The following is an 18,741-nucleotide window of genomic DNA, read 5'->3' as shown; positions in this document are numbered from 1 at the left end:
CACACACACACGTGCCTGGCGTGAGTTTAAGCCACCAGGTTCGGGACTCCAACCGCGGTGGGAGTTCAGCGACATAGCCATTATGCTAACTGCTGGTCCCATCCCCCACTTTTTTTTAGTAGCAAAAACAAAAATGAATGAACCAAAATTTACAAAAATTTTTTACCGATACATATTTTTTTTCCGTAAGAGCATTCTAATATTCGATTTAGAGACCTCCTACTGAAAAAGTCAAGTGAACAAGGAATATTCTCACTTTGGTTTAGCAGTTTTGTTTCAATTTTCTAATTTTCAACCTTTGAAAAGAAGGCATTCCAATGGAATAACGTTAACAAACTGAAACCTCAGTTCTACTTGCAACTTTATTTGTTCCGCCCCTGTTTAAATTACAGGACTAAAAGCTAAGCAGCATGTACAAAAAAGGGAATCCCATCTCCTGCACTGTGAATCAGTTTCCTCACTGCTACTTGTTATTCCCATTGTATCTGTAACAGTTCAATTGTAATATTGAACTGTTATAACAACCAAACTAAACGACAGAAAGGGACCAAAAAGAAAGATGCAATTAAAAACAGAAAGGATGGGGCCAGCAAGTGGCATAGTAGTTAAGGTGCTGGACTCCCACGTAATCGACTGTGGTTCAACTCTCAGACCTGGCAGCTTGAAAATCACACCAGGCACGCGCATGCATGCCCAAAATCCAGAGAAGAGAATGGAGGAGAAGGGATTGTGGCATGGCCATTGAAGTGATTTCTCACTTCCCCTCTCACAATCTCTGTCTCTTTCAGGAGAGCACATGTGCCCTATGGCAAAACTTAAAAAAAAATATATATATACACACACACACACACACACACACACACACACACACACAGAGGGGGAAGCACATTGGCTCAGACTCCCAAGCCACACGAGATCTAATGTGACCTTCAGGAACAAACACATTCATGAACAGGACAAAGGCCTAAGTGTTTGCTGAACTCAGCTGCAGAACAAGCCAGCATATTTTCAAAGACATATTCTCTGTTCCTCCATTGAATGTGTTTGGAGATATCTGTTTCAGCCAAGGTGGGAGGAAAGAATTCAAATCATACAAGAAATGAGTAGTGCCCGGGGTAAACGGAACCACATGCGCACTGGACAGTGGAAAATGCAACTTCCCTAACCTGAGGTTGAGGTTTCAGTTTGCCTCCTTGGTACTAATAAGAATCTTCTTTTTTTTTAACTAAAACAGCTGACAATTTTATTATTTTCACATTTCACAATACAAATGAAAATTGCTCTTTTTGGTCTCACGTCTCTCCTTCAAAACTACTCTTATTATTATTATATTTTTTAATAGGAAGGGGGAGAAAGTCTTCCTTGACACGCTGTTAGAAAACACCCAGAGTCACAGCACCGTGATCTCCTGGTGAAGTAGAACAAGTTCATATGAAACGGACATAAAGAAGCCTCCCTTCATCCTTATCTGTCTGGTGGAGTCATCCCTGGCCCAGTGGGCACCATCATGGGCCGGGCAGGAGGTCTCATCATTGGGGGCCCAGGCATCATAGGCATGTGGCCTTCCAGGGTGGCCTCATTCCAGGAGCAGGTCCTACTGGCATCACCCCAGGAGGAGGAGGGCCCATCACTGGCATCATGGGAGGGCCCCCCATATGGGGTGCTGACATCATGCCAGGGCGAGGAGGACCTGGGAGACTCGGGGGAGGTGGGATCATCGCCCCTGCAGAAGGTACAGAGAATGAAGTAGGAGGTCTCTGCCCTCGTTGAAAGGCAGCAGTTGTTTTGTCAATCAGGCTCTGAGCCTGCTCTTCATCCATTTCTGACACTAGTCTTTCGCATTCTCTTTGTGTTTCCTACCACTGCAATGTGTCTTCCTCATGGAGGGAGAATCGTGGGTGAGGTATGGATCACAGTAGTCACAATAAAACTTAGGCATGTTGCTCCACTAATAAGAATCTTAATATTACATTTTTTTTTCCTATTTATGCTGCAGAAAGAATGGTTTTTTGAGAAGTCACTTGGGAACAATTTCAGTTCTAAAATTTCAGCTGTGTGACAGTACTCACATACACGAAACACAAGCCAACATCTGGAAGAATTCACTAAGTGATAAAGAACATCCTAGGCAGATACAGACAACTAGTATAATGTATCAACCCAAAGGGAGGGAGTAAATCTTATACTTGCAATAATCATGAGGAAAGATTACAGGAGCTGGGCCCATAGCACAGCTGGTGAGCCCTGTGCAGGGAGAGCCAGATCCCACGTGGCCAACTGCATTCAGATCCCAGCCTAGCAGCTCGAAAAACATGCTGGGTGGGTGTGCACACGTGACCCAGAGTTCAGCTGGGACAAAGAAACAGAAGGAAAGGGATTATGTCATTACCACGCCCTGTGGGGGGTGCATTCAAATAAAACCAGGGCCAGCAGATGGCATAGCAGTTATGTTGCTGGACTCCCACATTGTCGACCACGGTTCAAGCCCCTGACACAGCAACTTGAAAATCATACTGGGCACGTGTATGTGCATGCCTAAGATCCCAGGAGGAGAATGGATTGCGGCATGGCCAACCCCCCCGGGGCGAGGGTGATTTCTCACTTTCTCTCTCACTGTCTCTGTCCCTCTTCCCCAACCCTTGCCCAGTAAGCACACATGCCCTAAGACAAAAACCTCTTAAAAAATAAATACATAACAGAATGTAAATCTTATTACCTTTACATATTTCCCAGAATAATCATATATCATCAATAACACAAAACAGCCAGTCATTTGCTATTTAATTAAGATTTATTTTTATATATACTAAATCACATTGCATCAAAATTTTAATATACATACGTTGGACATTTAAACTTTAAAATAAAGCAACGATTGTTGCTTTTCCAATACATTCTACCCAATGTCGGACAAGAGCATTCTGGCCCCATGGCTCAGAGGAACAGGACACAAACATAAGCAATAAAAAATGAGCTAACAAAATTGGCAATATTTGGAGATGGCAGGTATTTGACCAACTATTTGCCCTCCATACAGAGATAGAGAAAATTGGAGTCCTTTGCTAAGAACCATCAGCAAGCACTGAAATCACCTCTGCTCCAAAAGGCCTTGCCTTCTAACTGGAACCAGTCCTCTGCCCTGAACTGGAACCAGTCCTCTGCCCTGACATCCACAAAATTCATGTACACGTGCTCCAGCCAGTAGCAATCTAAAGTGAAAATGCAGTCAGTCCTCCTGTTATTTGGAAGTTACGTGGCTACTTGGCTAAATTTTCAATGTCAGGTCATAAAGATTTTCTTGTCTTACAGAGTAGATCTGGAGTACGATGATTGCAGGGGTCCCAGAAAGGAAAGTTCACTGCAATCCTATAAGGCATGAACAGGGGGTCATCACCCACAGACAGCCACACAGCAGGAGCCACAAACGACGCACTAACGTACACAAACAAGGGTTACTGGTTGGAGAAGGCCCAACTACTCTGGTTCCACTCAACTCTCAAAGACCAGCACTCCAGTCTCGTAGAGCTAGGAAGAGGCATGAAGACACAGTGTTTGGAGGGACACGAGCAAGCAGGCCAGAGAAACCAAAGCCCATGAGTTATTGCCAAGCTCAAGAAAACAATGTTCTGGCCCAGAAGCCTTGAGCCAGTGAAAGTTTGAGTTGTGCAGAGCTTAAGACAAGACCAGCAGATGGTGTAGTGGTTATGTCACTAGATTCCCACATAGTCGACCATGGTTCAAGTCTCAGATGGGGCTTAAAACTCACACTGGGCACATGTGCGTACGTGCCCAAGATCCTGAGAGATTGGAGAAGGGATTGCTGTGTGGCTATTTCCCCCCTTGGGGGGGGTGATTTTGAAGCAGAAGCACCTCCATCTTTGAACTTCATGTTATACTTGCTTCCCCCTTTTTCCCAGAGTAAATAGAATGATTAATAGTCGTACTGTCTTTGCTAACTAGCCCGAAACCCTTTTGTTTAACTGTTCCTTGGCAATGGAATCACCAATCACCAGACCCCCACCCAGAGCCATGGGGACCATTAAACAAAGGTCTGGAGAGTGTCCTTAGAAATAATTAACCTGCTCGATTCAGCTTCTGTCACTGCTTTCACATGGGAACCCCACTCCCTTTCCTCCTCACCCCTCCTCAGTTCCCACTGTAATCACACATCAGCCCAGAATTGATCGTGACTTTTGCCTTAAGCACCCCTCTCCTTTCACTCGGGGCTGTGGGATTTTGAGAGACATGAGTCCCCTCCATAATCGCCGGCTTCATAAACTCCAATAAATTCGGCTATGTCTGGATGTCCTCTTATTTCTCGCTGAGTAGACTACAACAATTTCTCAATTTCTGTCTCTCTCTGTCTCTCCAGTGAGTGCATATACCCTATAGCAAAAATCTCTCTCTCAAAAAAAAAAAAAAAAAGATATCTGACTACATATATAGATGAAAATGAGAGGGAGCTCAATCTAGACTCCTCAGAACCAGTCAGGAGGCAACAAGTGACAAAGACAAGGAACAGACAAGCCACATTAACCGATTCAACCATGTCACTGAGCTCCTGCTGGGCGCCCATGCTGGCGTGCCAAAGGAGGACCGACTCCATCTTGAATCTACCACGCTGACCACGCATTACCCACCAGGCTGAGCCACGTTCCAGTGCTAGTCAAACCCATTCTGGACCCCCATCGAGTTAACATAAACATTAATCTGAGCTTTGAAGTAGCACATTCATGCTCATTCATCACAACAAGGAGACACACACACCCTCGTGCATATGCCATCCCTGTGACCTGCGCAAACCACACAGACCCCTGCCTGTAAATATAGAACGCTGTCCCACATACGTGTGGACCCAGTCACCCAAGACACTGCTTCTGTATCTGCATCCCCCGAATAAATCCAACGACAGGCATCATGAGTTTTTCTACTTCATTCTTTGGTCTCTTGGTTCCTTCGGCCCCACCTCGGAACACTGTGCTGGACACCTGAGGTAAAAATGTGAATATGAAACACGTTTTTCCCTGGAGAAGCTCAAAGACTCGTAGGGAATACAGACAGGCCTGCAGCTCACGACCACACATGGTGCAAGGTTCACCATGCATGGCAGTGAGCTTTGTCAGGCTGGCTTCAATCCAGTGGGAAGGGCGTAAGGCTAAGTGGATCAGAAGTCTTCCCCCAAAAGACACCCTCTCCAAGTCTCCACGCACAGCAAGTTTCTGAAAGTCCATCCAGAGATACACTTGCATTAGCAATTTAAAAGAAGCAAACACTCAACTAGAAAGACTGTCCTCCACATCTCAGTAAATTAGCTATTTAATACGCCAACCTTTCTAGCACCTCGCTGGAATTAGCCAGATCAAGAAAATGAGAGTTTTGAGAGGTGAGGGAAAGAAATGAGAGCTAATTTGGAAGACAGCACCAGAGCCAGAGAGAATGGGAGGAAAGAGCACAGGCAGGAGAGAGGGTCTCCGAAAAGGAAGGGGCACCTGAAGTTTACTCACTTCAACTTTCTCCCTAGGACTGGTCCTTTCCCCCTTTCCTTCCCCTGAAGACCAGAGAGGACCATCCGCTCTCTACAACAAGGCTCTCATGTCACTCACAGGTTCGGTTCCTAGCCCTGGGACAAATACTCTGCCTTCTCAGAATATTTGGGTGGTCAAGGTGCAGGCAGGGGAGCAAGGGTGGGAGGGAGGAGTTTGGTTGAGGGCTGAAAGAGAACGAGGAAGGAAGATATGGATGATTCAAGATTCAGTGAAGGAAAGGTAGACTTACAAAGGGGGAGAGAACTAGAAAAGGGCAAGCTTTCGTGTGATACACACCAAGAACGTTCTGTGTCGTTAACCACTCCTGTCTATTCCCTTGGTTAGCCACTCTTCACAGCTCTTCGTGTGCTCTTTAATCTTTAAACTCCAAGCACATACTTTAGCTTTTTTTTTTTTTTTAATCTTCTTGCTAGAGGGAGTGTGCACTTGCCAGAGACAGAGACACAGAGACAGGGAAACTGAGAAATCCATACTTTATATTTAAATTCTGGATTTATCTTTTCATGTATCTGCTCTTAACTGTATGAAAAGAAAATTCTTCAGGGCCAACCTGTGGCCTGGTGGTTAAGGGGGCTGGATCCCACATGGCCAATCATACGGTTTAAGTCCGAGACCTGATGGCTTGAAAAACATGCTGTGTACATGTGTGAGCAAGGCCAAAATCCTGAAAGGAGGGAGAGATGGAGAAGGGGTTGCAGTGCGATCATTCCCTATGGGGGAGTGCTTTCTCCCTGCCCCTCTCTCTGTCTCTGTCTCTCTCTGGTGAATGCACATGCTCTCTGACAAATTAAAAAATACAGAAATGTTTCCAGGGCAAAATAGCAGCAGAATGGTAATGCACCTGGACCCACATGGGACGGTCCTGGGGTCACATACCAAGGTTTCCCTGTCTCACTGGGCATGTGTGGACACCTGTCACTGATCTGGGCTGGCTAAGGCTCGGGGTGGATCGTGGCATGAAGACCAGCTCGGGGGTGCCTGTCTCTCCCTCTCTTTCTCCCAGAATAAATAAATAAACAAACTAAAAAATTAAAAAGCACTTAATAGTTTTCATTTTCAGTGATTTTGTTTCTTTATACTCTAAACCCTATGGGTAAAACTAGATGAAATATAGCCAATGCAAGGTCAAAATCTTCAGCTTTTTAATACTCTCAGAAGACAAACCTAATTTCACATGAAAGCTGCTTCCAGAATATATTGTTAAGCATGTTCTAGGCATAATTTGTTTTGGCAAACGCTCTGTGGAAATTCACATAGAATTGCACTGAACTGAAAGGAAATTGTCCAGGTAGTAAAAAAATATTTTTTGATAGCTTCAAATGAATCCTAAAAGATGATGGCCCGTGGAAGACAACAATAAACAAAGCATGTTTGAGTAAGAAATTGTAGTTCCGGGTAACCTATCTTTATTACAGAGACTATTTACATTCCATTTGGCCAACTGTAATCAACATAGCTGATATAAAGGCCCTAATTAGATATAACCTTTAATACTAAAGTTAATTTTCTTCCTGTCCCCCCGACCCCAGAGGGCACGCATGCTCACCAGAAACAGGGCAGTAGAGAGGGAGAAAGCACCCCATGGGGAATGGTCACACTGCAGTCCCTTCGTCTGCACCCCCTCCCTCCTTTCAGGATTGTGGGCATGCGTCCTCACATGCCTGGTGTGTTTCTCAAGTCACTGGGTCCAAGACTGAACCAGTGAGATTGGCCATTTGGGATCTGGCTGCCTTAACCACCAGGCCACAGAGACAGTCTACTTTTCTTCATCTATGGATTTTAATGTAAAAAAAAAAAAAAAAAAAAAAAAGACACAAAATTTTCCTTAAAGCATTAAAAGCCAAAGTTATGATTATTAACGAAGTACTAGAACATAGTTTGCATTTGAACTGTAACCCTTTAGTGTCCTTTTCTTCATTAGATAGTCTTCTTATTCTGGCCCTAACAGCATCAATACAAATTAAATAAGAATGAAATGCTCCAGAGCATCCTTCAATTATATGACTCCCTAACTGCCAAATTTCTCTGCCTACATAATGAGCAATTAATTAATTACTTTGTCCACTGCATCACTTTACTGAATGGACTATGAAAAAAATGGAAGTCTTACAAGAAGGCTTTCACATGCCACTCTCAAACTTGGTTATTAGAAAATTTTAAACACATGTTGGGACCAACACATGTTGACACAATGGTTACATCACTGGACTTACAAGGAGTCAACTGCGGTTCAAGTCCTAGACCTGGCTGCTTAAAACTCTCACTGGGCACGTGTGTGTGCATGCCCCAAATCCCAAGAGAATGGAGAAGGGACTGCAGTCTGGCCATTCCCTCTGGGGTGTGTGGGGGGGAGATTTCTCGCTTTCTGTCTCTGTCTCCCTGGCGAGTGCATGCACCCTGTAGCAAAAATCTCTCTAAAAAATGAAAGAAAATTGTTAACACATGCAAACTCTCAAATTGTCTAATTCTCCGTCACCAAACCAACTATGATACAGAAAGAATAACTTTTATTAATTTTCAAACAAATACAAAAGATAGAAGTTGCAAAATAAGCATGGTCTGTAATTACAAGTAACCCAGACAGAAGTATCTACATTATTCAAAGTTAAGAAATGGTCAAGAGAAATTTCCCTCTATTTTAGCACTGACATATCTTCTTTTTCTTTTTCTCTCTCTAATTTGCCAGAGGGCACATGCACTCACTGGAGAGAGACAGAGAAAGACAGAGAAAGTGAGAAAGCACACCTATGCGATGGTCATGCCATGATCCCTTTTCCTCCATTTCTCCATCCTGTCAAGAATCTGGGCACACGCACATACACACCAGGCATGTTTCTCAAGCCACCAGGTCCAGGACTTGAACCAGGCAGTCGCCATATGTAATCCAGCTGCCTTAACCACCATGCCACAGAGATGACCCACCATGGCAGCACTTTAAAACAGATATATCAATATACAATATTATTTGGAATGAGTTTCCCTTTTTGCATCAAAACACAAAATGTTTCTTGCCTAAAAGCTAAAGGTATTATTTGCAAATTTTCCGAAACACACTCTCTGTAGTACAGAACTTATACCCTCTATACTACAGAGCAATGCACTATCGAGGGAAAATGTCATATTCTAATATTTGTGAATAATAAGTTTTTTGACACTATAAAGGTTCATTTTTCCAAAGCTGGTTCCCAGGTGTTTTTCTTTTAATATATACAAAATGCAAACATTTCTTCTACCAGAAAAATAACGTTCAAGCATCTCTAAAATTCTGCCAAGTACTACTCTGTATAATTATCCAGGCAGGTAGTACTTAGTATAATTACCCTGGAGACACTTTTTGATGACAAAATTTGTCTTGCATCTAATGATTTAGCTTTTCTGCTGAATTATCTACTTCTAAAACAGTGAAAAATAACAAAGTATTTAAAAATGAGGCCATCTATAAATTTACTTACTTTTGTCCTCCCTGCAAAATATATTAACACCTATTCAATTCAGATAAATTGTACACTTAAAAATGATATACATATGATTTATATAAATGTATTACAAATGATATAAAATATGTGCTTGGAAATTTTAAGTATACATTCTTAAATTAATCATAAATACAAATTCCCAAGACAAACTGATGAACAATTCAGGGCTTCACATCTTGAAATCAGTGAAATATGGCACTGGAAGGAATAGAATTGTGGAGTTATTCTTGGCGAAATGTCCAAAAATTCTTGAGATTTTCATATCGTGTTTAAACCTGCTGTTGCTGCGGTCAGACAAACTGAGTAAATCTGAAAGACTGGATCAAATTTATCTTGTTGAAACTTTACAATGTATGTTAAAGCTGATTTTTAAACATGTAACATTGGTGTGAAATTTGGGATAACTATTTTCTCTGGTATCGATGGAGGAGAGATCTTCCTTCCAGAGGAAGAAAAAGCGTGTTTTAGAACCATCATCCAATTTTGTTTATTTTGTACATCCAGGAAATAGGGTGCTTTAGTCAACAACATGTTCAAAACTAAAAGACTTTTAAGAGTATTTAATTTAGAAATGATAAAAGTGAGAGACATCAATAAAACATACGCTATGCAGAATATGCTAATCATACACTATTCCTTTTTTTGATGATAAAAATGAATGTACAGAATTTTAATATCAGCATAACAATGCATTATTTGGCAGTATTTTGAGGGGAAATTTGGCTATTTGATCTTTTCCTTGATGGAATTCTATGTACGCAGAAATTTATTATAAGAACTATTTTTGGTATAAAAGGTAATATGACCCAGAAGAGTTTAGGAGATAACCTGAGACATTAGGATAGAGATGTAAACAATCAAAACTGGATTCCTGAAATCAACTAACAGTAAAATATAGACTAGAAATATTAATAATTCTAAAATGCCATTTTCCAACTGTTACTGATACTAAACATAGTATTAGAGAAGTGAAAATATTAGAGAAATAAGCCTTCCAAACTAGAATAGGAAAAAAAGTTTTGAATAACATTTAAAACAATCATCAATAATTTAAGAACAAGTGGGCCTATGGAATAGTAATTCTTCAAAATGAAACCCATAACTGCTAAGTTGAGTATCGTATCCACAGGCTTCCCAGTGCATTTTAGAGGGGAAAAAAAAGGAGTCACTTCGACAGCCCCAGACTCCTCATTTCTCTAGGGGCCTTTCCGCTGTGCTGGCCTCCTCTTTGTGGAGGAAGGTGAAAGCGGATTTCAAGGTGCCGTCTCCGCTCTGTTGTGAATAGCAAAGGAAGGTGGCCCAGAGAAAACCGCAGAGTCCAGTGTAGGCCGTTCTCCAGTGAATGGGGACAAGGCTGAAGTTAGTCAGCTGGAAAACAGAGAGCTTGTTAGGGCTCGGTAGAAACCATGCCATGATTAACGTTCTGAAGAGCTGGAAACTCACCTGGACAAAAGGCCAGTACATCAGACCACTCTGGAATAAAGAAAAACGTGATTAGAATGCTTTTCAATCATGCCAAACAATGGCGCAGTTCATTCTATAAAAGATTAAGGAATACTAGGTGGATACGTTGCCCAATTGGTATTATATTTTAGACTAAGCCGATTAAATGAAGACTTTTTAAGGCCTCTTGAGTGCAGGGGGATGGGCGCTGTAGAGAAATCTGGTAGGTACAAAACAATTTTTAAAAAATATTTTATTTAACTTTATTTATTTATTTTAATCAGACCAGAGAGGGACAGAGAGGGAAAGTGAGAAAACAAGCTGTCAGGTCTGGGACTCGAACCACAGTTGGCCATGTGGGAGTCCAGCGCCCTTTACCATCATGCCACCTGTTAACCCAGTACAAAACATTTTTATAGTTATATCCCTAAGTCCAAAATGAAAGGTCTACCAGAATCTACCAATTCTGGAAGATAATTGCTTTAGAAATAACAACATATATTTATTTATTTTTAAATATTTATTCTATTCTATTGGGTGATTTTTTTTTTTTTTTGGAGAGGTTTTCGCTACAGGGTACATGCACTGGCCAGACAGACAGAGAGAGACATAGAGACAGAAAGCGAGAAATCACCCCCTGGGGGGATGGTCACGCCGCAATCCCTTCTCCTCCTCCTCCATTCTCCTCTCAGGATCTTGGGCACTCATGCACACGCGCCCGGTGTGAGTTTTAAGTCACCGGGTCCGGGATGCGAACCATGGTCGACTACGTGGGAGTCCAGCGACATAGCCATTACACTAACTGCTGGTTCCCATTGATATATTTATTTTAAAGTTTGCGACAGGACATGTGCACTCACCAGAGAGAGAGAGAAAGTGAGAAAGCAAGCCACCAGGTCCAGGACTCAAACTGTGGGTAGCCACGTGAGAGTTCGGCACCTTAACTAACATGCTACCCATCGACCCCAAAAACATATATATAAATTACAATTTCCCAGTTAGCATAAGCAAATGACGCAGGAGGATATTTATAAACATGAGGTCATCAACGAATTGTTAAAATATACCAAACCAAATACACCAAACCATTTTTATGGAATGATTTGCTAATAATATATTCAAGTTATGTCATACTATAGAATAGGCTTAACTGACCTTTTTTTTCATATTATAAAATATTTTAGCCTTTTTTTTTTTTTTTTCAGTTTTTCCAAAAGGCACCTGCACTTCCCGGAAAGAGACAGAGAAAGACAGAAAGGTGAGAAAGCACTCTTTGGAGGAATGGTCACACTGCAATCCCTTCTCCCTCCATTTCTCCCTCTTTTCAGGATTCTGAGCATGAATGCATGTGTACTAAGCATGTTTCTCAAGTCTGGGACTTGTGTGTGTGTGTGTGTGTGTATACACACACACAAACACAGAAAGAGTACAAGGCCCAGCTCTGGAGGTACGGTGACAGCCCAGTGCTCTGCGATGCTGGAAGCCACATGGAAGACTGGAGGCAGGTCCCAGGCCCACCTGTACATAGGGTGTCTGTGCATGCCTACGATTCTGGCTGGCTGGAAGGAAGGCTGGAGGCATCACAATACAAGACTGTTGAAGGTGCTTGTCTTCCTCCATCTCATAAAATAAACAAATATACTACTAAAATATATTAAGTGTATTATATACACATGCAAATTTCTTTTTTTAATTAGCTTATTCAATTTTATTCATTGTTATTGTTTTTTATTCTACTTTTTTTTAATTGACCAGAGAGACAGAGAGGGAAAGTGAGAAAGTAAGCTGCCAGGTCTGGGACATGAACCATGGTCAGCCATGTGAAAGTCCAGCTGCCTTAACCACCACGCCACCTGTCAGCTCCTATACACATACAGATTTCTACACATTTATATAATACATGTATACATATATAATATATATTACACATATTTTATATTGATAGTATATATTCACTTAATAATTTAACAATTAGCAAGCCAGCCAGTGTCACGATGGTTAAGGTGACTGATCCCACATGACCAATTGCATGGCTTGAGTTCCAAATGCACAGGCTTGAAAAATACACGCTGGACACATGCGCGTGCATGCCTCAAATCCTGAGAGCAGAATAGAGGAGAAGGTATTGCAGTGTGGCCATTCCCCTTGTGGGTGATTTCTCACTTTCCCTCTCTTTGTCTGTCTCTCTCCAGGAAGTGCACACAACCTATGAGAAAATTTTTTTTTTTTTGGAGAGGTTTTTGCTATAGGGTGCGTGTGCTCGCCAGACAGACAGAGACATAGAGACAGAAAGCGAGAAATCACCCCCCAGGGGGGATGGTGACGCCACAATCCCTTCTCCTCCATTCTCCTCTCGGGATCTTGGGCACGCATGCACACGCGCCTGGTGTGGTTTAAGCCACCAGGTCCGGGATGCAAACCGCGGTTGACTTCGTGGGAGTCCAGCGACATAGCCATTACACTAACTGCTGGTTCCCTTTTTTTTGAGAAATTTTTAAAAAGAAAAAGAATTAAAGAATTTAATACTTAGCAAGAATCATCAGAAGGCTAAACCCTTCCAAACATGGCTTTATTCCTTATGGCCATTTTTTTCCTTTCCAGGATACAGTATCATCTAGTAGTAATCCCTCGCTTTCCTTTTCTCTGTTTCTCTCTGGCGAGTGCACACACCCTATGGCAAAAATCCAAAAAATGTATATATGTATAAGAGATGGGGCCAGCTGGTGGTAGCCAGTGGTTGGGGCACCGGGATCGTACATGGCCAACTGCATGGGTCAAGTCCTGGACCCCACAGCCTAAAAAATATGCCAGGTGTGTGCATGTGTGTCCAAAATCTCAAGAGGAGACTGGAGGAGAAGGGAGTGCAGCATGGCCATCTCCCCATCCCTCTCCCAGGGGGTGTTCTCACTTTCCCTCTTTCTCTCTCCCTCTGTCTCTTTGGTGAGCACACATGCTCTATGCAAACATACGTCTATGCAAACACATATCTCTCTCATACACACACACACAAAGATATTGATTATATTTTCCAAAGCCTTACCTTATATGTATTCCAGAATTTCTGTTTCAGGTCCAAAAATATGTCATCCTTTCCCTGGAGAATGCTCATACCTATTTATAAAACCACATACCAAAAGAATTTTAGAAGTTTCCATAGGAAGAGTACTCCATAACAGTTTATGCTCAATATGCAAAGTAACCACTGCCATCACCCAACCCAACAGTGAAAAGAGAATACCATCTCCAAAACTATAAAAATTGTAAAGAAATGATAAATATGAAGTGAGAAGAGCAGGGTATAAAAAGGCAGAATTTTTTTTTTCAAAACTGTAAGAACGGATAATAGCATTAGAACAGTGGGACTACTGGGGGCTTTTCTCAACCTTCCAAACTTAAAATTTCATTTGCCAAAAGGCGCATATGCTCATCAGAGAGAAACAGAGACTCAGAAAGAGAAAAAGCACCCCCCAACAGGGTGTAGTCTTGCCAGAGTCCCCTCTCTATTTTCCATCCTGTCGGGATTAGGGGCATGCACATACATGCATGCCTCCATGTTCCTTAATCTGCCAGGTCCAGGATTCAAACTGTGCCACTGGTCACGTGGGCGCTGGCTCCCCTAAACACCAAGCCACAGGACTGGCCCTACCTTCTAAACTTTTTGTAAAATGTTGAAGTTTTTAAATTATAATTTAATTTTTTTTAAATTTATTTTAAAAAAAGATTAGTATGACCAGTCATGGTGGCACAGTAGTAACACGATACTCCATCATGCTGCAGCCACACGAGAAGGTCGGAGGTTCACGTCCTGAGGGCTGAGTCTCCCTGCCCAGGCTGGGTGTGTGCGGATGGACCACGATCCTGGCTGGCTGAGGACTGGGTGGATCGTGGCATAATGACCCTGTTAGGAATGCCTGTTTCTCTCTTCCTTTCTCTCTCTCATGGGATAAATAAAATAAATAAATAAATAAATTTAAAACACTGGGGCCAGCAGGTGGCATGGTGGTTAAAGCACGGGACTCATACATGGCTGACTGTGGTTTGAGTCCCAAACCTGGAGTCATTGAAGCAGAAGCACCTCCATCTTTAAACTTCATGTTATACTTGCTTCCCCCTTTTTCCCAGAGTAAATAGTGATTACTAGTCGTACTGTCTTTGCTAACTAGCCCGAAACCCTTTTGCTTAGCTGATCCTTGGCAATGGAATAACCAATCACCAGATCCCCATCCAGAGCCATGGGGACCATTAAACAAAGGTCTGGAGAGTGCCCTTAGAAATAATGAACCTGGGACTAGCAGGTGGTGTGGTGGTTAGGGTGCTGGATACTCCCACATGGCCGACCATGGTTCAAGTCCCGAACCAAGCCACTTTTGACCCGGGATTTATATTATTGACCTATCGCTCTCTTCTGTGTGTGTGTGTGTGTGTGTGTGTGTGTGTGTGTGTGGTCAAATTAAACTAAATGAATGAATAAATAAAATGAAATAAATAATAATTAAAGAAATAATTAACCTGCTTGATTCAGCTTCAATCACTGCTTCCACATGAGAACCCCACTCCCTTTCCTCCTCGCCCCTCCTCAGTTCCCATTGTAATCACACGTCAACTCAGACTTGACTGTGATCTTTGCCTTAAGCACCCCTCTCCTTTCACTCCGGGCTGTGGGGTTTTGAGAGACATGAGTCCACCCCGTAAGCCACCAGCTTCATAAACTCCAATAAATTTGACTATGTCTGGATGTCCTCTTATTTCTTGCTGAGTAGACTACAACAGCATGATCTCTCGTTTTCCCTCTCTTTCTTTCTGCCTCTCTCTCTGGTGAGCACATGCACCCTATAGCAAATTAAATAATAAAAAAGTAATTCTTAACAAAAAAAAAAAAAGAAGAAGAAGAGAAAAGGCTGGTAGACACTGGGTATTCTGGCAATTACCAATTTCTCATCAGTATCATTGCAGTCAGAATCTCAATTCAGCTTCCTAAAAATACTTGGAAACGTTTTTAAAAAGTTTTTGCTAGAGGGCACATGCACTCCGAAGAGAGAGAGAGAGAAAGAGAGAGAGAGAGAAAGAGAGAGAGAGAGAAAGTGAGACAGCATCCCTCGACGGGGATGTCCACGCCGCACTCCCTCCCCCTCCATTCTCCTCTCAGGATCTTGGGCACACAGGTGCATATACTTGGCGGTTTCCCACGCTGCCAGGTCCCAGCCTTGAACCACACAATTGGCCAAGTGGATGCAACCACCGTAACCATCACATCACTGTCTGGCTCTACTTCAAAAATGTGGTCTTCAACATCCCCGGAAAAAAATTCAGGGAGCAAGGATAAAACTCCTGTATTAGGAAGGGTGTAAAAATCAGAATCCTTAAACAAGTTCTCCCCCCAACCATGATAAGGAAGAGGAGGGGAACAAAAAAAAATTAGTTCATTGCAAGGGATTCTTCAAACAAGCCTCAGAAAAACACCCAGGAAAACACTGGTTACGCTGTGTTCCACTTAGTAGACTTAATGTGCTTTTTGTGCCTCACCTCATGCGACCCTCCTAAGAACTTGCTGAGGTGGGTAAAGTTACAAGGGAAGAAAAAAGCTTAGGGAATGTGATAGCAGACTCAGTCCAGCCAGATGTGAGCTTCCCAGCCAGCTCTCTTCACCTGTTGGTTCTCTCTCTCTCTCTCTCTTTTTTTTTTTTTTTGAGAGGTTTTTGCTATAGGATGCCGTGCACTTGCCAGAAAGACAGAGAGAGACAGGAGAGACAGAGAGACAGAAAGAAAGTGAGAAATCACCCCCTCAGGGGGGATGGCCATGCCGCAATCCCTTCTCCTCCATTCTCCTCTCAGGATCTTGGGCACGCACACACACGTGCCCAGCGTGAGTTTAAGCCACTGGGTCCAGGACTCGAACTGCGGTTGACCACATGGGAGTCCAGCAACATAGCCATTACGTCAACTGCTGGTCCCCCTGTTGGTTCTCTAGCTCTGCTGGGTGGACCAAGTGCAGAGAATCATCTGATTCATGCAATTTCCAGGCTGTACTGTAAACAACACCAGGCCCGCCCCTTCACTGTAACATGAGGAGAAGAAATGGAACCAGAAATCTGAAAAGCAAAACCAGGCAGCAATCTGGGCAGGACTCTAATCAGGGGCCTCAGGCAGAACCACAGGTCTGCCCTAAGCCCTGTGACTCCCGCAGCTTTCTGGTTTCAGACAAACCAACCACACTGTCAACATAGAACATCAAGATTTAGAACATGGGTCCAGTGGGTTCAGATCCCAGGACCGGCCTTATAACACTGGGCAGAGTCAGCAGGTGGAGTGGTAGTTATGGCACTGAATTCCCACATGGCCAACCACAGTTTGAGAACTGGATGTGGCGGCTTGAAAATCACACTAGACAAGTGTGTGTGTGTGTGTGTGTGTGTGTGTGCCTAAATTCTCAAGAGATTGGAGGAGGAGAGACTGCAGCGTGGCTGTCCCCTGGGGGTGATTTCTCGCCTTCTCTGTCTCTGGCAATTGCACGTGCCCTATAGCAAAAACCTAAAAACAAGCAAATGAATGAAAAGCCATGGTGAGCATTTGCACAGGTACCCAAGGTCCCGAGGAGTTGGGGGGCTGGGGAGAGGGGTTTGTGGCATGATGAGATTCTGTTGTGGGTTCTCTCTTTCTCTCTCTCACGTACACACACTCTCCATCATTTAAAAAAATAGATGAGCAGGACCAGCAGGTGGCATAGTGGTTAAAGGTACTAGACTCCTACATGACCCACTGCGGTTCTAGTCCCGGACCTGGCAGCTTGCTTTCTCACTTTCCCTTTCTTTCTCTCTCTGTCTCTGTCTGGTCAAATTAAATAATAGTAATAATAATAAAAATAACAACAACAAATGGACTCAAATAAATAATTTTTTAAAAAAGTAGATGAGGAACATGACTGAGGACCTGGACTGTGCAGTCTTTAGGCAAGTCGCATAGACTCGCTGTAGTAAAGGCAGAGGAGCTGCTTTGCAAACCTGGCGTGGAAACCACGCCCCGGGAACTACACACACCCCATCAGCCTGCTCCCTAGTCTCCCCACCATCCTGTGCTTACCTGACCCGCAACAGGCAGCCAGTTCCTCCATGTTTGGTCTATGGGGAAAGGAACTGAATCTGCCCCCTCTACCCGCCAAATAATATCCACGGGACAGGGTAGGTCTCCTCAAGATTTGGTTCAGAAGTCACCAACAGCCATTCTGAGACCTCCCCTTCCACTCTGGAGGGCATCTGTTCCTGCCAAAGGTCAGGCCCAGGACTGGTGGCACTTTCTGAGGGAACTGCCCACCCCTAGCTATCACGATGGCCCAGATGGCCCACAGAGCCTAGTCCTTGGTCGTCCTTGGTCTTGGTGCTTCGGTTGAGGGAACGTTCCCTACGTCGGGTCCCCCAGCCCAGGGCTCACTTTCCCAGGTACGGGCTGCCTTGCACTCTTGCGGGACTTCCTTGGAAAAGTCTTGTTACCAATGGACTAGGGCCGTGGCCATGAACTTTCCGAGGAACCTGAGTCAAGCTTAGGTTCCACCTGCTGGGACCTCCATTTTCTTAGTGTGTCCGGAGCCCCAGGCCCCAATTTTCCCAGGAGAAAGATGGCCCCACCCTCTTCTGGATCCCAAGCATTGCAGCTGCTGTGGCTTGGGCTGAGGTCTCGTAGACATTCCAACTGGCAGACTCAGCCCACACCTACTCCAGAGACCCAGCCCCGACCCCCGACCTTAGCCCGCTGGATGCCCGACCCTCCGGGCCTCTAATTCCTTAACCAAGGTCCCCAGCCAGTGTCCCCCTCCATGTTCCTCCTCGCTCAGAATTCTCAGTTCCCAGTCCCAGGCCACCCTCGCCCCAAAGCCCTCTCGGCCCGTTGTCCCAGGGACTCTGGGCTTCTTTCCCAGTTTGCAGCCCTTGGCCCCCCGGTGCCCAGAGACCCGGACTGCGGCCCGGAGTCCTGGCTCCTGACCAGGCCCCCAGCTCCTAGAACTGCCCCCTACCCCTGCCTCTAGTCCTCCGGTGCTCCAATCCTGGGTCTCTACTGGGCTTCTTTCCCAGTTTGCAGCCCTTGGCCCCCCGGTGCCCAGAGACCCGGACTGCGGCCCGGAGTCCTGGCTCCTGACCAGGCCCCCAGCCCCTTGAACTGCCCCCTACCCCTGCCTCTAGTCCTCCGGTGCTCCAATCCTGGGTCTCTAGGCCCCTTTCCCTCCCCGGATTGCTCCCGCACCGCCCCGGCGCAGGCCGCTCACCAACGTAGAAGGCGGAGACAGC

At 44.2% G+C, this 18,741-nt stretch overlaps 1 protein-coding gene and 1 pseudogene across 1 annotated transcript in view; both read right to left on the bottom strand.

Moving 5' to 3' along the window:
• Positions 1–1,354: 1,354 nt before the first annotated feature.
• Positions 1,355–1,943, bottom strand: LOC106734687 (U1 small nuclear ribonucleoprotein C pseudogene; annotated as a pseudogene).
• Positions 1,944–9,461: 7,518 nt separating this feature from the next.
• Positions 9,462–18,741, bottom strand: part of MPV17L (MPV17 mitochondrial inner membrane protein like) — a gene marked incomplete in the record, with an annotated part of 11,969 nt that continues 2,689 nt past the window's right edge. The window contains 3 exon segments of the mRNA XM_014587080.2: positions 9,462–10,390; positions 10,466–10,495; positions 13,506–13,576. Of these exon segments, the coding sequence (XP_014442566.1) occupies positions 10,211–10,390; positions 10,466–10,495; positions 13,506–13,576 (281 nt within the window).

Source organism: Tupaia chinensis, unplaced genomic scaffold (assembly GCF_000334495.1).
Source record: "Tupaia chinensis unplaced genomic scaffold, TupChi_1.0 Scaffold000182_1, whole genome shotgun sequence".
NCBI classification, from domain to species: domain Eukaryota; kingdom Metazoa; phylum Chordata; class Mammalia; order Scandentia; family Tupaiidae; genus Tupaia; species Tupaia belangeri.
The sequence above is the reverse complement of the archived record's forward strand: the minus strand, read 5'-3'. Positions and strand labels throughout refer to the sequence as shown.